Here is a 17,132-nt window from a genome sequence, read left to right on the forward strand (position 1 = left end):
TTTTTTTTCAACTGATTTGGTTCACTTGTGCAGTGCACTGAGACACTTTCCGGCTCACTCCTTCATAAAGGACACGCACACACACTCACACACCACGCTTTGGTTACTCAACTTCTACTCTATGCCTAGCATTTGTCCATAATACAGGATTTAATCACATACATGATGTACACATACGAAAATTATCACCAAACAGTCCCAGTGACTTGCTGGTCAAACTGAAAGTTGTAGTTCCAAGGGAAGCAATCAAGCTGAGAATTTACGAAGGGACATAACCACGTCGACACACTTTGCACTTCCTGTTTCACTTCAGTTCAGAACCGCCACTGGACTTGTCAGGTAGGGTTGTGACGAAACTAGAGGCATGTGGCATTTTCTGCTGTTTTCATATGAGAAAAAGTGAAGTCTACAAAATGAGGGATGGACACCACGATACGGAATGACTATATTTACAAGTAATGGTGAGTCTTGAACTGGGAAACTTGACTGGTCTGTTCCGTATGTTAGTCACGCCCATAGGCATAGATATGGAGGTCTCCCTATTGACGTCATCACTTCGTGCGCACCGGGGCTTGGAGGGCAAGAAGCCACCGCGCCGCTTAGCGAAAACATGGAAGCGTGGTGCCGATCGCGAAGTTTCGCTGCGGCGATTCCGTATTTGCGTCGACGATTTGGCTAAATTTCATTCAAGATGGTGAATACTTGTTGCATAATCGGTTGCACAAGCCGAAGCAACAAGGAAAATGCTCTTGCATTTTTCAGAATTCCGAAAGTCGACGCTGGAGGAAGACACCGAGATTTACTGGAGAAAAGAAGGAGAGCGTGGCTGAAAAAAATCAACAGGAAAAACATAAACATAACTTCTGTGGATGCCAAACCAGAAAAACAGTATTAATTTTACTTATGTATCTATATGATTTGTGCTGGCAGGAATGTGTGTAGTTACTTTTTTGTTTTTGCTTTCTGACTGAAGTGTGTATTATTGAAAACATTTTCAAGGGCTCAACACTGTTCCTTATTTGATCTTGAGATATGATGCTTAGTATGTGGGTGCATGTACAGTTCTTTTCTTTTTACACTTTGACAGTATTGATGTGTGAACAGTTATTGTTCATTGATTCCAAACCTCAACAGCAGTATTAATTTTGCTAATGATTGAAACACCGATTCACTCGCTTTTTGACTGAAATGTGCAGTTTGAAACAAGATTCAACACTGCTTATGTTAATGCCATAGCTTTTTGACTCAAGTGTGTGCCTTAATCAATGCTGGTTAGCATGTCTGTATAGTTTATTGACAAGTGTGTGATTTAAAACAGAAACAAAACTGTTTATGTGGATGCCAAACCTGAAACACAGTATTGATTTGACTTGTGTACAGTATCTGTATGACTTGTGCTGGCTGGCATGAGTGTAGTTCCTTTTTTTGCTTCCTGGCTCAAGTGTGTATAATTCAAAGCATTTTCAAGACTCAACACTATTCCTTATTTGATTTTGAGATCTGATGCCAAGTGTGTGTGTGTACAGTTCTTTTCTTTTTTTCCACTTTTTTGTCAGTTTTTATATGTAAACAGTTACCGTTCATTGATTGGAAACACTAATTCACTCATTGTCAGACATGTGATTTTTGACTGAAGTGTGCAATTTGAAACAGATTCAACACTGCATATGTTGATGCCATAGCTTTTTGACTGAAGTGTGCAATTTGAAACAGATTCAACACTGCTTATGTTGATGCCATAGCTTTTTGACTCCAAGTGTGTGCCTTAATCAGTGCTGGTTAGCATGTCTGTACAGTTTATGCTTTTTTTTTTATTGAAGCATGTGATTTTAGTAAGAACTAATAAATACATTGTTGCTGCAGTAACGTTTTCGTTCTTAAGACTTTTTTTTTTTAAAGCTTGCTTGTGTCTTATCTGAGACATTTCTTAATTGTGAAGAATCTGGTGAGTGATTGTCAGAATGAGTGTGTATCTGTGTAATCACTAATGGCTCCTTTGTTTAGTCAACAAAGTTAATATGTTGAGCCCAGCTGTCCTAAACGGAAAAATATGTGTCTGGTTTGTCTCAAAACAGTAACGTTTCACAAAATTGAACAAAACTGTTGAAAACACACCTACTGGAGCTAACAAAGGCAGAGATTAGGTACAAATCAAAAGTAATGTGTTAAATATCACACTCACACCAGCTTCACATTCACAGAGTGACAGATTGGTAAAAATTAAAATACATATAATGTGTTGAACGCTTTATTTAACTGAACTGTCATTGTCAACATATATATAAAAATTAAAAACAAAAAACACGTAACACTGAATTCAGGGAAATTTTTAGTTACTGTCTTCAGCAGCACTAAAGTAAAAAGAAATAGAAAAAATAAAAAAGAAGAACAAAAAAAACACACACACATTACACATTTACAGGTTCACAATAAATGTTCTAAGGTAATATCAAAGTAAGCACTAAAGCAGACACCAGACTTGATCCCAAAAAGGAAAAAAGAATCGCTTCTCCAAACATAAACATACAAAGTTAGAAATACCATTTCTCGAATAACAATGAAATGAAAACTCACACACACTGAAGCAGAAATAATAGGTAATCTAAAACTAAAGAGCTTCACACATAAACATACAAAGTTAGAAATAGAACTACAAGTTCTTGAATAATAACAAAATGAAAACTCATGCACACACACTGAAGCAGAAATTATATGTAATCTGAAACTAAAGAGCTTCGGTCAATTTCTCCAAGTATCGCACTTTAGCAACGTCACTCAATGATGTAATGTACTTCTCTTTTGGCTGGTCGACCGTTTTTGTTCCTGATTTTGACATTATTCAATTAAAACACTCCCGAATCATCGAGCGGCGCACTGACGCTACTAGCCGTTCCGCTTCTTGCCCTCCAACCCATTTCTGCGTATCACGTGACACCGCTCCGAAGTACGCAAAAGGGAGACCTCCATATATTATACACGTGTGTAGGGGAGGGGGGGAGGGGGTAGGAGGGGGACTTATCTGAGATTTTGGTTTGCGAATCACATAAGGTTCGTCATATCGTCTTTGATCATTGTATGGATATTCTTGGCTTATACATTTGGTGTGTAATAATGATTATAATCGTATACGTTCAAGAAATTGAGGGTGGTACAATGTTGAAGACGTTGAAAGTACCTGAGCCTTCTGTGATATTATTCTTAAGGATTTTACCTCAGCACGACCACCGTCATTTTTACATTTAGTCAAGTTTTGACTAAATGTTTTAACATAGAGGGGGAATCGAGACGAGGGTCGTGGTGACTATATGTGTGTCTGTCTCAGTGTCTGTCTGTGTAGAGCGATTCAGAGTAAACTACTGGACCGATCTGTATGAAATTTGACATGAGAGTTCCTGGGTATGATATCCTCAGACGTTTTTTTCATTTTTTTGATAAATGTCTTTGATGACGTCATATCCGGCTTTTCGTGAAAGTTGAGGCGGCACTGTCACGCTCTCATTTTTCAACCAAATTGGTTGAAATTTTGGTCAAGTAATCTCCGACGAAGCCCGGACTTCGGTATTGCATTTCAGCTTGGTGGCTTAAAAATTAATTAATGACTTTGGTCATTAAAAATCTGAAAATTGTAAAAAAAATTATTTTTTTATAAAACGATCCAAATTTACGTTCATCTTATTCTCCATCATTTTCTGATTCCAAAAACATATAAATATGTTATATTTGGATTAAAAACAAGCTCTGAAAATTAAAAATATAAAAATTATGATCAAAAGTAAATTTTCGAAATCAATTTAAAAACACTTTCATCTTATTCCTTGTCGGTTCCTGATTCCAAAAACATATAGATATGATATGTTTGGATTGAAAACACGCTCAGAAAGTTAAAACGAAGAGAGGTACAGAAAAGCGTGCTATCCTTCTCAGCGCAACTACTACCCCGCTCTTCTTGTCAATTTCACTGCCTTTGCCATGAGCGGTGGACTGACGATGCTACGAGTATACGGTCTTGCTGTGTTGCATTGCGTTCAGTTTCATTCTGTGAGTTCGACAGCTACTTGACTAAATGTTGTATTTTCGCCTTACGCGACTCGTTCATTCTCAACTTGTCAAACAAATGAGCCCTGTTAAGCTGACTGGCTAGTTTTATGTTGAAGGCCAGACAGTGAGACACTTTGGAGTCATAATTATCTGCTATATAGGCCAGAGTATCCAGACAAACTGTTCACGTGTTACCGTTAGTGTTCAGCTACATTTTGACTACCATAAAAGTATAATCCTCATGTATGCAAGCATATCTTTGTCTGGTAGAATGACTTATTCGTCTTTTTAGATTTTATACCCTGCCATTCAAGTCTTCTAATGAGGACAGCATTGTCTGCTGAACATCAGATATGACAAAAACAAATGTTATACTCAAGAACCATGTGAACACTAAACCTGGTGTAAGTCTTAATCAAAAGTCAATTCACACTGACCCCAGGACCGCTACCTTCAAAGAAATGTCCTTCCTCAGCAACTGGCCAGGGGTCAATACATTTAACTTTAAGTCATTTCCAACACAGCTAGTAAGTCAGTTGTGATTAAGACACTGAGGCTGCATGTGTCTGTCCTCCTTCTTTTGTATTGCTATCAGTATGTGTTTTATCTTTCAGAAACTTTGTCATGGATTTTATCCAACTTACTTTGATATACAGGGTGGTCCAAAAAAAATGTAGACAGTTTTGCGTGCCTGTCATTTCTGCTACAGGGCTCCCACCTATTCTTTTTCACCTGGAATGTCTCACACAAGCATGAAAGTTTAGTAAGGCACAGTTTTTTCTTCTTTGCAACATCATTTCTGGACGTAGTTCAATAGTTCATCACATTCTCAATCCAAGCACCTCGTCTCTGGATTACGGCTGCGACACGGACATTGAAGTTGTTGATCTGTCCAAGGTCTCGAGTGGAATCCTCCTGATTTCACGAAGAATGTTCTCCTTTAGCGCTTGTATTGTCTGTGGATTGTTGTGGTAAACCCTTTCCTTCAAGTACCCCCAAGGAAGAAATCTGGAGGAGAAAGATCTGGGGACGAAGTGCTTGGATTGAGAATGTGATGAACTATTGAACTACGCCCAGAAATGATGTTGCAAAGAAGAAAAAACTGTGCCTTACTAAACTTTCATGCTTGTGTGAGACATTCCAGGTGAAAAAGAATAGGTGGGAGCCCTGTAGCAGAAATGACAGGCACGCAAAACTGTCTACATTTTTTGGACCACCCTGTATATATATAATATGGATTTTAATTTTTTATGCAACTTCGTGAATATGCCATGTTCAACAGCTGTGATAGAAATGAATGAATAGCTGCTTGTGACTGCTATCAGATGCGGATTGTTATGGTAATAACTTTCCTATACAAGTATTTACAAGCTTCAGAGGCAGCTGTTGCCAGTTTATAAAGATGTTTCCACATTGTGCACTGATCATGTGTAATATTGCCTCATGTTGGTGAGCATGTAAAACACAATCCTGTCTTGTTCAGAGGTGATGAATACGTTTGTACAGTACTTTGATGGGGAGCGTAATTCTTTAAAAACAACAATGTGATGAAGATAAGTGCAAGTGACTAAGTGTGAAAAATGTTATGCTGAAATCATAACTCATATTAGCAATAACTTACTTTTTCAGGATAACACTAACAGCAAAGTAGCCCTGGGGTGGATTTAGGTCTCCCCTGAAACAGCTCGACGCCAAAGAGTATGGAGGGGAACGTGAGACTCCACGTTTCGCTGGAGACAGCTTATGGCTCCATAGCCTTCTTCACATCCGTCCTTCACAATGTCTTCCTTCTTTACCACGTTGACATGTTCGTGTCAGTGTACAAGATCGACAAAGTGTCTTTCTTCGTGGGAGAGATCGTTTTCCTCTTCTGGAACTGTATCAACGACCCACTGTTTGGCTGGATCAGCGACCGCCATTACCTTGAAGGAAGCAAGGAGCATCCCCATTCTGATGTAGTGGCAAAACGCATCGCTGCTCTGCAAAAAAATGGCCCCCTTTTGGCTCTAGCATTCCTGGCATTCTGGGTATCATGGGCCTACCCGTGGCTGCAGTTTCTGGTTTGTATGTGTCTGTACGATGGGTTTCTCACCATGGTGGACCTACATCATTCTGCCTTGCTTGCTGACCTGGCTGTCTCTAATGAGGAGAGGACTAAACTGAACTCAAGATGTTCTCTGTTTTCCATCCTTGGTTCTACGTCTGTGTTCGTGTCTTATTTACTGTGGCACAAGGAAGACTTGACTCGATTCCGTTTCTTTTGTGTGGTTGTGGCCTGTATTTCCTTGGTAGGATTTTTAATAGTTTGCAGAGTTTTGAAGTCAGCGTATGCATCACATCATATACATCAGCATGGCGATCATCACAATGAAGACAAAACAGAACCCCTGCCTGATGTTATAGAAAGGTTTGTACCTTTTGTTATGTTGTTGTTTTTGGTCCCAGCAAAATGCAAGTATATATGTGTGTGTGTTTGTGTGTTGATTTTTTAAATATATTTTAAGTGTGCTTGTCTGAAAGATTGTATAGTGCACGGTGACCCCCCAAACTTGCAACCAACAAAAAAAAAGCTAAGAACTTCTACATCTATTGACTGAATTAATGTATATTTGGTGTACATTAACTTCAGCTTGTGCATGACCACTCCACAAAGTGGCAAGTTTGTTGGTCACATGGTCTGACTTTTGTGCACTTTTCACAAAATGTTCTGAATTCGGGGATGGACTCAACAGTATGAGGTTTGACATTGGGCTGTAGCCATACTTACCTGATTTAAACCCTTCAGACTTTTACCATTTAGGTTATCTCAATGTCTGAGTTTAACAAAACAAAAAATCCTCTCCAGAACATCAGTGACCTGAAGACAGCAGTTTCGGTTAGGTTCAGGTCAATCCCTAGACAGGAAAGCGGTCACGTCATAAACATTAAACAATATCGGAAGGGTAATTTGGAACATATTCTGGAGAGAAGGTTAAAGTCGGAAAATTTTACCCACAGACAGGAAACTTTATGGAATGGTCATGAACAAACTAAAGTTCATGCACAACAACTATGAAGATATTCGCTGAACTCAAATGACTGGAAAAATTACCCCCTTCCTTTCGAAGAAACCTATTAATTTATTGCTGTATTAAAGTTATGGTATACTAAGTCCCTCAAGTAACCCCAAAGGTAACACTCTCGAGGGTTTAAATCGGGTTAATTTGGCCATGCTAAATTTCAAACCTCGTACCATTGAGTTGATCCCCAAAATCAGAATTTATTTTTGAAGCAGCACAAAAGTCAGACCATTTGATCTACAAATTTGCCACTTTGTGGACTTTTCATGCATAATCTTAAGTGAATGTACACCAAATATGAAGTAATTCAGTCAACAGATGTAACAGTTCTTTGCGGTTTTGAGGGTTGCTTTTTGGGGGGGTCACCCTGCATCAGATTTTAGCTTGTGTGTGTGTGTGCGAGTTTGAGTGGGTGTTTGCGTGTGTGTGTGTGGATGTGCTTGAACTTAAAGCTGAAATTCTGGCAATTGTATAATAATTTGGCAGGCACTGAATAACACTCACAACTCGACCAAACTATGACTGAATAAAATGTTGGGCTCATTTTCAAATGCTTTCAATGCCCATGATCTGTGTCTGTGTGTATGAATGTGTGTGCTCATTTACTAGGAGGCATGTTAACATTAAATATATAATATTACAAATGTGTTTTTTCTACAAACAGCAACAGTGAAGAGGTTGCCATGGTCAGCTCCACAAGTGCACTGTGGAAGTACATACAGCAACTTAAATCTCACAAGAATTTTCTCTGGTTTGCTGCTATGAATATTGTTCAGGTGAGTTGTCCATGAGTGCTTTGATTCCTTTCCCAGTCGTCAATGTTCTTGTAATTTGACATTTTTTAATTGTTCTGTATCTTTGTAATGGAGACTGCCGTGAAAGTACAATGTAAGTATAGGGGTGTGTATAGGATTCGGTCGATGTGTTTGTTTGTGTGTTTGTGTTCGCATATAGATCTCAAGAATGAACGGACCGATCGTCACCAAACTTGGTGAACAGGTTCTATACATTCCTGAGACGGTCCTTACAAAAATTGGGACCAGTCAAACACACGGTTAGGGAGTTATTGGTGGATTAAGATTCTACAAGGACTTATAGAGGGACATATTAATGGTCAAAGGGAAATAACCTTCTCAGTTGGTGGCAGTGAGAATGGTAAGGACGGGGGTGTTTTTCCTACCTCGGAGGAATTTCTTGTTTGTTCTAAGTTTTGTTTGATTTTCGTCTGTTTTCACCTCCCTTTGATCCTGATTGTGCTTTTACCTTCTCTTGGCATACACTTTTTGGACAGCTTTAAGTTTTTGCAGCTGTTTCCGTATTTGCATTCTCTCCCAAAAAATTAGCAGAATATGTACACATGCACACTGAAAAGATACAATGCAGTCAACTGTGTGCAACATATGTGTTGCAGGTGTTTCACTGCCACTTCAACAGCAACTTCTTCCCCCTGTTTCTGGAAAACCTGCTGGGAGATGCCATCAGTCCAACTCTAGCTTCGGCCCTCCTAGGTTCGTTCTGTATTGCTTTTATTAAAGCCAGAACAGTACAGAACATACATGATTCAGATCTACTTGGCATGAAAGCATGCTGCTGCAACTCTGGTGTGACGTGCTTCTGTGTGATGTGGTCTTGGATCGTTGATGTGCAGAATGTTGAAGTTGTGCCAAATTTATATTTCAGAAAAATTGCCCAAACAATTTTATTTTTGTATTTTTGAGCCTGTACAAAAATGTTAGTATGCATGTCTATATTTTTCTGTGAATCTAACTAACATGACCTCCCCTCTAACGGCTGTCTTTTTGTCACAGGAATCTCCTTTATAGCTCCACACATCAACAACCTGTACTTCTTGTCGCTATGTCGGCGCTGGGGGGTGTACTCTGTCATCCGCATCCTGTTTGTAGTCAAGTTGCTGATGGCAGTGCTGATGCTGACGATGGGGCCTTCCAGCACACTGCTGCTGTGTGTCTTCATTGCCAGGTGAGAGACAACTATTTACTTGAGGATTTTCTTTTGCTTTGCTTTCCCTAAATATTGTCCTCAAGTGGGCCCCACAGTCCAAATTTTGACATTGGAATTGTGCTGTCTGGTTAGTATACATATATAAAGATCTCTTTACGTTAACTTACAAATTGATGCATCAATTATCTTGCTTCGGATAGTGAAAGCCTCCTCCCAAGAAAAGTCAGCGTCTCTTGTTCCTAATAGTCTCGACTCAGCTAAAAGTTACCTTCGTGATCCATGAGAAAACACTTGCAATGTAAAGATAGTCTACTCAAACATCTCAAGGGTGTCTTCATATATAAGTACAGGGAACAATATATTGCAAAATAAATATATCGTGCAAGTGATTCTTTGGACCCCAAAGACGGCAGTATTGTCGTAGTCCACTGTACCAGGTTGTAGGTTATAGTTCTTCTCTTTCCAATTGTTTGTCATCTCATCAAAGTAATCAGTAATGGAACAATAACTCATGCAGTGAAGTTTCATTTTATCTTTCTTGCTACTGTGTTGCTGAACAAGATTCTGGCTAGCCAGGTTTCTTTCAATAAGGTGCCAGTTTGCCTGTATACATTTCAGCAAGTCAGAATCAGATTTCTTCTTCTTGTCGTTCGCTGTTAGATCGTCAGTCCGGACTGCAGGGAGAATCAGATTTACAGTGGGTACAGTTCCTTATCTTCTTCATCATAAAAAGTAAATTTGGGTCTCCCAGATATTTAAAGGAAAATAATAGGAAGTCAAGTGAGGATACAAAATAAAACTGTCACCTTCCTTTTTGGTATGAAGGGCCACTTTCAGTCGAGTACAGCACCCTTTTATGACACACATTGCGCGCATCCAGGTCAAGGTACATGTCTATGCATTTGCACATGTCTATGCATTTTTATATGACACAGGTTGGCTTTTTTGCTGAATATTACTGTAAAAAAAAAAGTAGTTTTTTTCTCTGCTTTTAAGATGCTGAGATTCCATAAGAAGTATTTCTGGGTCGTGCATACTTTATAGTACCTGCGTGGCCTCTCCAAGCGGCAGCCATCGTACTTAATCATGTATGACTTTTGTTGCAGTAACCGGGTGTTCACAGAGGGAACATGCAAGCTGCTGTCGCTGGTAATCAGCGACCTTGTGGACGAGGACTTTGTTATGCATCGTCGCCATCAGGCCGTCTCTGCTCTCATCTTCGGCACGTCTGCCCTGCTGTCCAAGCCAGGACAGAGCTTTGCTCCCCTTGTTGGCTCTCTAGTTCTGTCCATGCAAACTGGTATGTCACCTCTTGATGCCAGCTTCTTCTTTTTTGTTTGAGTGGGAAAAAAGGATGAAAATTATTGCTGCCAAACTGGTTTTTGAAATAAACATCAGCTACCCATAAACTTACTACAGTGGAACCCCCCTTTTAGGACCTCCAAACATTTGAGAAAATGTTTGAGTCTTAAAATGGGGGTAAATTTACAGAGGTAATGAACAGACTTAAAATGGGGGTTCCATTGTACACTGATTACATTTATGTTGGTAGTATGAAGTGTAGTAATCTTACTTGCAACTCTGTTGTTTCAACAACAAAATACCCCCCGCGGGTTAGGGGGAAGAATTTACCCGATGCTCCCCAGCATGTCGTAAGAGGCGACTAACGGATTCTGTTTCTCCTTTTACCCTTGTTAAGTGTTTCTTGTATAGAATATAGTCAATGTTTGTAAAGATTTTAGTCAAGCAGTATGTAAGAAATGTTAAGTCCTTTGTACTGGAAACTTGCATTCTCCCAGTAAGGTCATAATATTGTACTACGTTGCAAGCCCCTGGAGCAATTTTTTGATTAGTGCTTTTGTGAACAAGAAACAATTGACAGGTGGCTCTATCCCATCCCCCCCTTTCCCCGTCGCGATATAACCTTGAACGGTTGAAAACGACGTTAAACACCAAATAAAGGAAAGGAAACAACAAAATGCAATGTCTTTATATTTATTTATGTTTTATATCTCTTATAATCACACTGCTGTTGGTGGAATGAACTGTTTCTACAATCTTAATGTGTAATATGAGCAAGCACTCAACATTCTTTTTTTTCAAACTGTGGTTGCAGGTCACGATATATTCCAGACAGGACATGAGACGGGCTCAGTAAAGGCGTCATTTCGGCATATGAGTGCCGAGCAGCAGGCAGGCTACCGGCTGGGCTGCTTTCACTTCCTCGTCTATGTCACCATGGCCTGTGCAATTCTACAGCTTATCTTCTGGCAGCGATTCGCTCTGCGCGGAGCTCGCCTTAATTGGGTCAAGGCAGCAAGACGAGGAGCGGAAGAGCATTGTGTGTAATGTTGGCCTTATGGATGACCAGGATGTCTGTGATAACGCTGAAGCAACTATCCATGTGAAAATAACCTACACAGACTTATTTACACAGATGCACAGACAGACACACACTCACACACACAAAAGCATGTATACAAACACACAGGTAAGTGCTCACACCAACTCACATAGTCAGACACTTACACATAACACATAGTATTATGAATCTGCTAAAAGTGCCTCTTTGCTGAACAAAGACATGTCAGGGCTAGCCAAAGCTCCTCTCCATAGCTTTTATCTTCTCATCCCTTCCCCCCAACAATAGAATATATGCTGTCACAGGACTTATTTATGGAAAAACAAAAAGTGCAGGTGGTAAACACACGGTAAAAACAATTCAGTCGGATGTCAGTGGCTGTAGGATTTCAAAATCGTTAGACTCTTGTCTTTCTTTCTTCAAAGGAGTGAGTAGCTGCCAGAGGGTTTGTTAGTCAAAATTTCAATCACTGTGGTAAGGTTTTGCCAGACCTTCAGAGATTCCACAAATCCTCTTACTCTTACGTCAAAAAGTAGACTGCCAGACAGATGAAGGATTCAGCATATTTTCTCTCCAAACACAATGTTCGCCTGCGAGGAGTAACTGTCTGGGTGAGTTAGGCTAGCCCTGCTAGTTCATGTACTTAGGTAGCTTCATTCACATGTCAGTTCAATTTACATATACATGCATTTACCAAATACCATGCCAGGTTTTTGCATGAAATGATCCTAGCTGTGACAAATAGCCAAGTCAAAAGATATTTTAAACTTTGTGTCAAAAAGAAAATGGTATGTTGAATGATTTTTTTAAGGACTGTGTCAAATCTTTGTTTTGGATACTTCTCTGATTAAACAAAAGCTTTGTAAAAACATATTTTAAAGGTTTGTGTCAAATATGATTTGCTATGCTAAACGACTGTGTTCAAAGATTTTGTCAAAAATGGTCAGATGGTGTTATTAAATCTCAATTTAGTGTAGCCTGGTTATATCCGGCCTGGCCATTCTGAAACATTTATTTTAAGTTTTGTTTCAAATATCCATGTTTGTGGTAAATGGTTGTGGTCATTATCAGATTGTTGAAATACAAAGTACATGTATTGAAATGTACGTACATGTCAACAATCTGTTAAAGTTTTTGGGTTTGTTTTCAAAGATGCAATCCATTTATCTGGAGTGACTTGTTTTTCTGTCTTCTAGATCAACCCAAAGTTCAAATGCAGTGCTGTTTACAAGCACGATTTAGTTGCACGTCTGTCAAACTTTTAAATTAATAGATTGGAAGGAGCAGGCAATGATTTTAAAATATGCTATTTTTTGGTTTGTCGACTTTGTATTATACATTATTTGTATTTTTGACAAAAATATGACATTTTACACAGATCGAGACAGTCAGTGTTCCTCCGAGACCACGCTAGCGGTCGAGGTGAACAATGACTGTCGAGACCCGTGTAAAATGTCATATTTTGGTTAAAAATACAAATGACATTTATGTATCGATTGATTATGGTTAAAATTCCTTTTACTTTTTACGATTGAACGCACACAAACATGCACTATTTTGTAGTCTCGGCTGGCTGCTTAAGTAGAAAAAATAGTTTATGTATTTAATTTTGTTTCTTGCATTTTTAACTGAATATAAAACGCATGCATTTCAAAGTGGTTGGGGATGTAGTTTAAAAAAAAATTCTTACTGCATATGAACATTTGGAGATTAATGCTTATTCTTTGTCCAGCTCGAGGACTGGGTGGCCGAGTGGTAACGCACTTGCGCTCAGAAGCGAGAGGTTGCGAGTTCGATCCTGGGTCAGGGCGTTAGCAATTTTCTCCCCCCTTTCCTAACCTAGGTGGTGGGTTCAAGTGCTAGTCTTTCGGATGAGACGAAAAACCGAGGTCCCTTCGTGTACACTACATTGGGGTGTGCACGTTAAAGATCCCACGATTGACAACAGGGTCTTTCCTGGCAAAATTGTATTGGCATAGATAAAAATGTCCACCAAAATACCCGTGTGACTTGGAATAATAGGCCGTAAAAAGTAGGATATGCGCCGAAATGGCTGCGATCTGCTGGCCGATGTGAATGCGTGATGTATTGTGTAAAAAAAATTCCATCTCACACGGCATAAATAAATCCCTGCGCCTTGAATATGTGCGCGATATAAATTGTATAAAAAAATTTTTTTTTTTAAATCCCTGCGCTTAGAACTGTACCCACGGAATACGCGCGATATAAGCCTCATATTGATTGATTGATTGAGCTCAGTGATTGTGCAATATATAAGTGGTGATTTTCTAAGACAGGTATGCTTTAGCCTTTACCAAGACTTTAATGACAAAATTGAGGTAGGGAAGCCAAAGCAATAAAAGTGCAATGTGTTTCTTTTTGATTTTGTGTTTTATTGGCATTTTGTCTTTTTGCATTTGATTTTCTGTTGACCAAAGTAAGTTTTACTTTTTTAGACTGACATTATAAGTTTTTATTTCATTCACTGACCTTATGCTTGTGTGTGCAAATGTGACACTGTATAAGAAAGGAAATACTGCAAGCCTCTCTATATTATATGTAACAGAAGTGTGTTGTAAACTCTTCATCAGCTTTGCTGGCTGAGACAAAATACTTGAATTGTTTATGTATGATTTGATTTTGAAATGATGAGATAAACAAGCTGTTTACCGTGTGCCGATTTAAAAGACATGACAGTGAATCAAAATGATACAGAACATTGTGCGTGCATGCATTTACTGGTGATACACAGGCTGTTGCTTTTGTGTGAGGATTGTTTGCTGTGTCCATGTGTGGAGGTCTTAAAGTTCTGAAAATCAGGGCGCTCACAGGATTAGTAGATTCTTTACTCCAGATGCTGCCTTTAATGCCTTATATACAAGCTTCTTTAAAATGTGCTAAAGAGGTACTCTTTTCATGTTTACATATATAATTTTTCCAATGCTTTAATTCATACCAAATAATTCTTGTAAGTGGTTTTTTTCGCCATCCTATATTGTTTTGGTTGTTCGCATGTCTGGTTATCATATCCAGATTATATGGTTAAAGATTATTTAAAGACATTTAAAGACACATCACTGAGCAATGACCTGAAAACCCCCCGCGGGTTAGGGGGAAGAATTTACCCGATGCTCCCCAGCATGTCGTAAGAGGCGACTAACGGATTCTGTTTCTCCTTTTACCCTTAAGTGTTTCTTGTATAGAATATAGTCAATGTTTGTAAAGATTTTAGTCAAGCAGTATGTAAGAAATGTTAAGTCCTTTGTACTGGAAACTTGCATTCTCCCAGTAAGGTCATATATTGTACTACGTTGCAAGCCCCTGGAGCAATTTTTTGATTAGTGCTTTTGTGAACAAGAAACAATTAACAAGTGGCTCTATCCCATTCCCCCCACCCCCCCCCTTTCCCCGTTGCGATATAACCTTGATCGGTTGAAAACGACGTTAAACACCAAATAAAGAAAAGAAAGAAATGACCTGAAATGGGACCAGTTCTGTGTGTAACACCAGAAACACAAGTATGTTTGGCTTTAATAACTGCATTTCCTTTCTTCCTTGTTTATGTTGTTGTCAAAATCAAACAAATAGTTAAGATACTTTAGGAGCTTTACTTTGTTGTTTCCCTGTGCCATATTTATAATGTTCTAGGATTTTACAGATTTTCAAGTCTGTGATTTTTTTGTTTGTTTACTTTCTTTTTTGAAGCGTGGGGTGGGTGGGGAAGCAGTTCAGATGTTTTAATTGTAGTCATGACTAGGGTAGCAATGTATTCTTGATAATACACCAGGGATCCACTAAAATGGTGTTGGTAAATTTGTGTGTGTGTGTGTGGGAGGGGGGGGGTTCATTTTGCTTCAGTAATACATGTACATATAGTGGAACCCCCCTTTTAAGACACACACCCCCCCCCCCCCCCCCCCCAATGCAAGACTTCCTCCATTTAGACCTTAGGTTTTCAGATTTTCTGTTCATATCCTCTGTAGGTTTACCCCCATTTGAAGACTCCCTCCTGATTTTCTCAGATTTTTGGAAGTTGTAAAAGGAAGGTTCCCCTGTATGTGCTGTCTTGATACCGATAATACTGACAATGTCAGAGTATTAAAATCGTCCATGATATTGTAACTTGTCTTTTACCTCCCGGAAAGATACAGAAACGGGGGGAAATAAAATGCACGAAGAAAATGTTAGCTGTGTGCTGGAATAAAAGACAAGAAGAATGGTTTTTATCAGAATGTTATGTGTACAAAATCATCTGAAAGGGAAGATGCAAAGACAGTGTTTGTACAATTTTTTGGACAGAATCAAAGTATGGTTTATAGTACACATATCGCTATGAAAAGCAGTATAAGTACACACTGGTGACTTAAAACAATGTCTCACGAGTGATGTATTTCATCAAACTAAGTGTATAGATTTATTTTGAGAACTTTTTGTCATGTCTCACTGGTGATGTACATTTTTTTAGATTAATGTGCCTGGTATAAGGGATCGTTTGTCTATTTTATATGTACAGTGGTACATGCGACCCGTTGGACCGGCATAAGTGTCCTTACATTGAAGGTGGCCTGTGATGACAGGCATTCTTTGGTCATGTACAACAGAAGATTTCCTTTCTTGTGGGTGTCCTCTGTTTAGAGGGGTCTCACATTGTAGGTACCACTGTAATATGTAATGCTCAAGTTATAAAACAGAGCCAGTTTAAACTGGAAACCTGGTTTTGTAACAGGTGATATTCACCTTTTAACTTGTAACCTGTACATTATAAGATGTTTGATGGGTTGTTGACAGACCAGCTTTTTTGTCGGTCCTCAGGGGGCATATCGACTTTTGTTTCATATTTATTGACCGCGGCCGAAAAGAGACAGTAGAATGTTTATCTCTATTTGGATTGTGTGGGTGGTGTACTACCCATACTTTTTATGTTGAATCCTTCTTTGAAATGTACGGGTTGTATGCGACCCCCCACCATCCTAACTATGTAGTCCAAAACATGGTCCGGCGACGGTTATAAGAGGACTCACCTCTTCATCTTTTAGCCATTTATCAATCAAATACACACCTCTTTTTTCAGTAAGAGCATTGCAATTGTTATGTATCATGCTCATGATAAAACTTGACCAAAAAGGGTACTAGTTTTACAACTTTTATGCTGTCTCTTGGGTTGAAGGGCTTTTTTGTTGTTTTTGTTTTGGTTCTTTAGATGACTTTGTTTGCAGGCGAAACAGAAATAAACAATAGAATTTCACATACACTCCTTTTTGTTTGTATGGAGGAAAAATTGGTGGCGGCATGGTTTGTGTTTGTTTGATGCCGATATAAGCATTGTGCTGATAGTATCAGTTTTGAATTGTGACCTGCACTGATTTTGTATTCAATGATGTCATGCATACTTGTTGACATAATTATATGCATGTAAAAAAAAATTATTGGCACACCACACTTCACTTATATTTATTCATACACACAAACTCATTCAGACAATGTAAGTCAGCTCAGGTTAACCTTCGTGGTTGAAAACGACGTTAAACACCAAATAAAGAAAGAAAGAAAGAAAGTCAGCTCAGCTGTGCACAGAACAGTGAAGTTTATTTGGCATATTGGTCATCTACAACTGATACAAGGAACAACTGTCAAGAATGTTGTTTAAATTTATTTTTTTTAAAGTATCTTCACTTCTAAGTTTTGTTTTGTTTTAAGTATTTTCGTGGGGT

The 17,132-nt window shown here is 38.9% G+C and overlaps 1 protein-coding gene across 2 annotated transcripts; it reads left to right on the top strand.

Annotated features, from left to right (window-relative positions):
• The first annotated feature begins 284 nt into the window (after positions 1 to 284).
• Positions 285 to 16,668, top strand: LOC138982177 (transmembrane protein 180-like). 2 transcript variants are annotated; one of them, XR_011460800.1, is made up of 8 exons: positions 285 to 461; positions 5,668 to 6,445; positions 7,762 to 7,873; positions 8,509 to 8,605; positions 8,906 to 9,077; positions 10,166 to 10,359; positions 11,176 to 12,020; positions 12,069 to 16,668. XR_011460800.1 is itself a non-coding variant. In XM_070355404.1 (7 exons), exons 2-7 carry the CDS (start codon positions 5,739 to 5,741, stop codon positions 11,406 to 11,408), a joined length of 1,515 nt encoding a protein of 504 aa, XP_070211505.1. In that variant the 5' UTR covers positions 285 to 461; positions 5,668 to 5,738; the 3' UTR covers positions 11,409 to 16,668. The 2 variants fall into 2 exon arrangements, 1 of the variants encoding a protein (XP_070211505.1); XM_070355404.1 differs by having other exon boundaries at positions 11,176 to 16,668.
• The last annotated feature ends 464 nt before the right edge of the window (positions 16,669 to 17,132 follow it).

Source organism: Littorina saxatilis, linkage group LG12 (assembly GCF_037325665.1).
Source record: "Littorina saxatilis isolate snail1 linkage group LG12, US_GU_Lsax_2.0, whole genome shotgun sequence".
NCBI lineage: Eukaryota > Metazoa > Mollusca > Gastropoda > Littorinimorpha > Littorinidae > Littorina > Littorina saxatilis.

Excerpts from the sequence above, each read along its gene's own strand:
- LOC138982177 (XM_070355404.1), top strand. The coding sequence starts at position 5,739 with ATGGAGGGGAACGTGAGACTCCACGTTTCGCTGGAGACAGCTTATGGC. Across the intron at positions 9,078-10,165 it reads CTGTGTGTCTTCATTGCCAG|TAACCGGGTGTTCACAGAGG; the intron begins GTGAGAGACAAC and ends CTTTTGTTGCAG. Across the intron at positions 10,360-11,175 it reads AGTTCTGTCCATGCAAACTG|GTCACGATATATTCCAGACA; the intron begins GTATGTCACCTC and ends CTGTGGTTGCAG.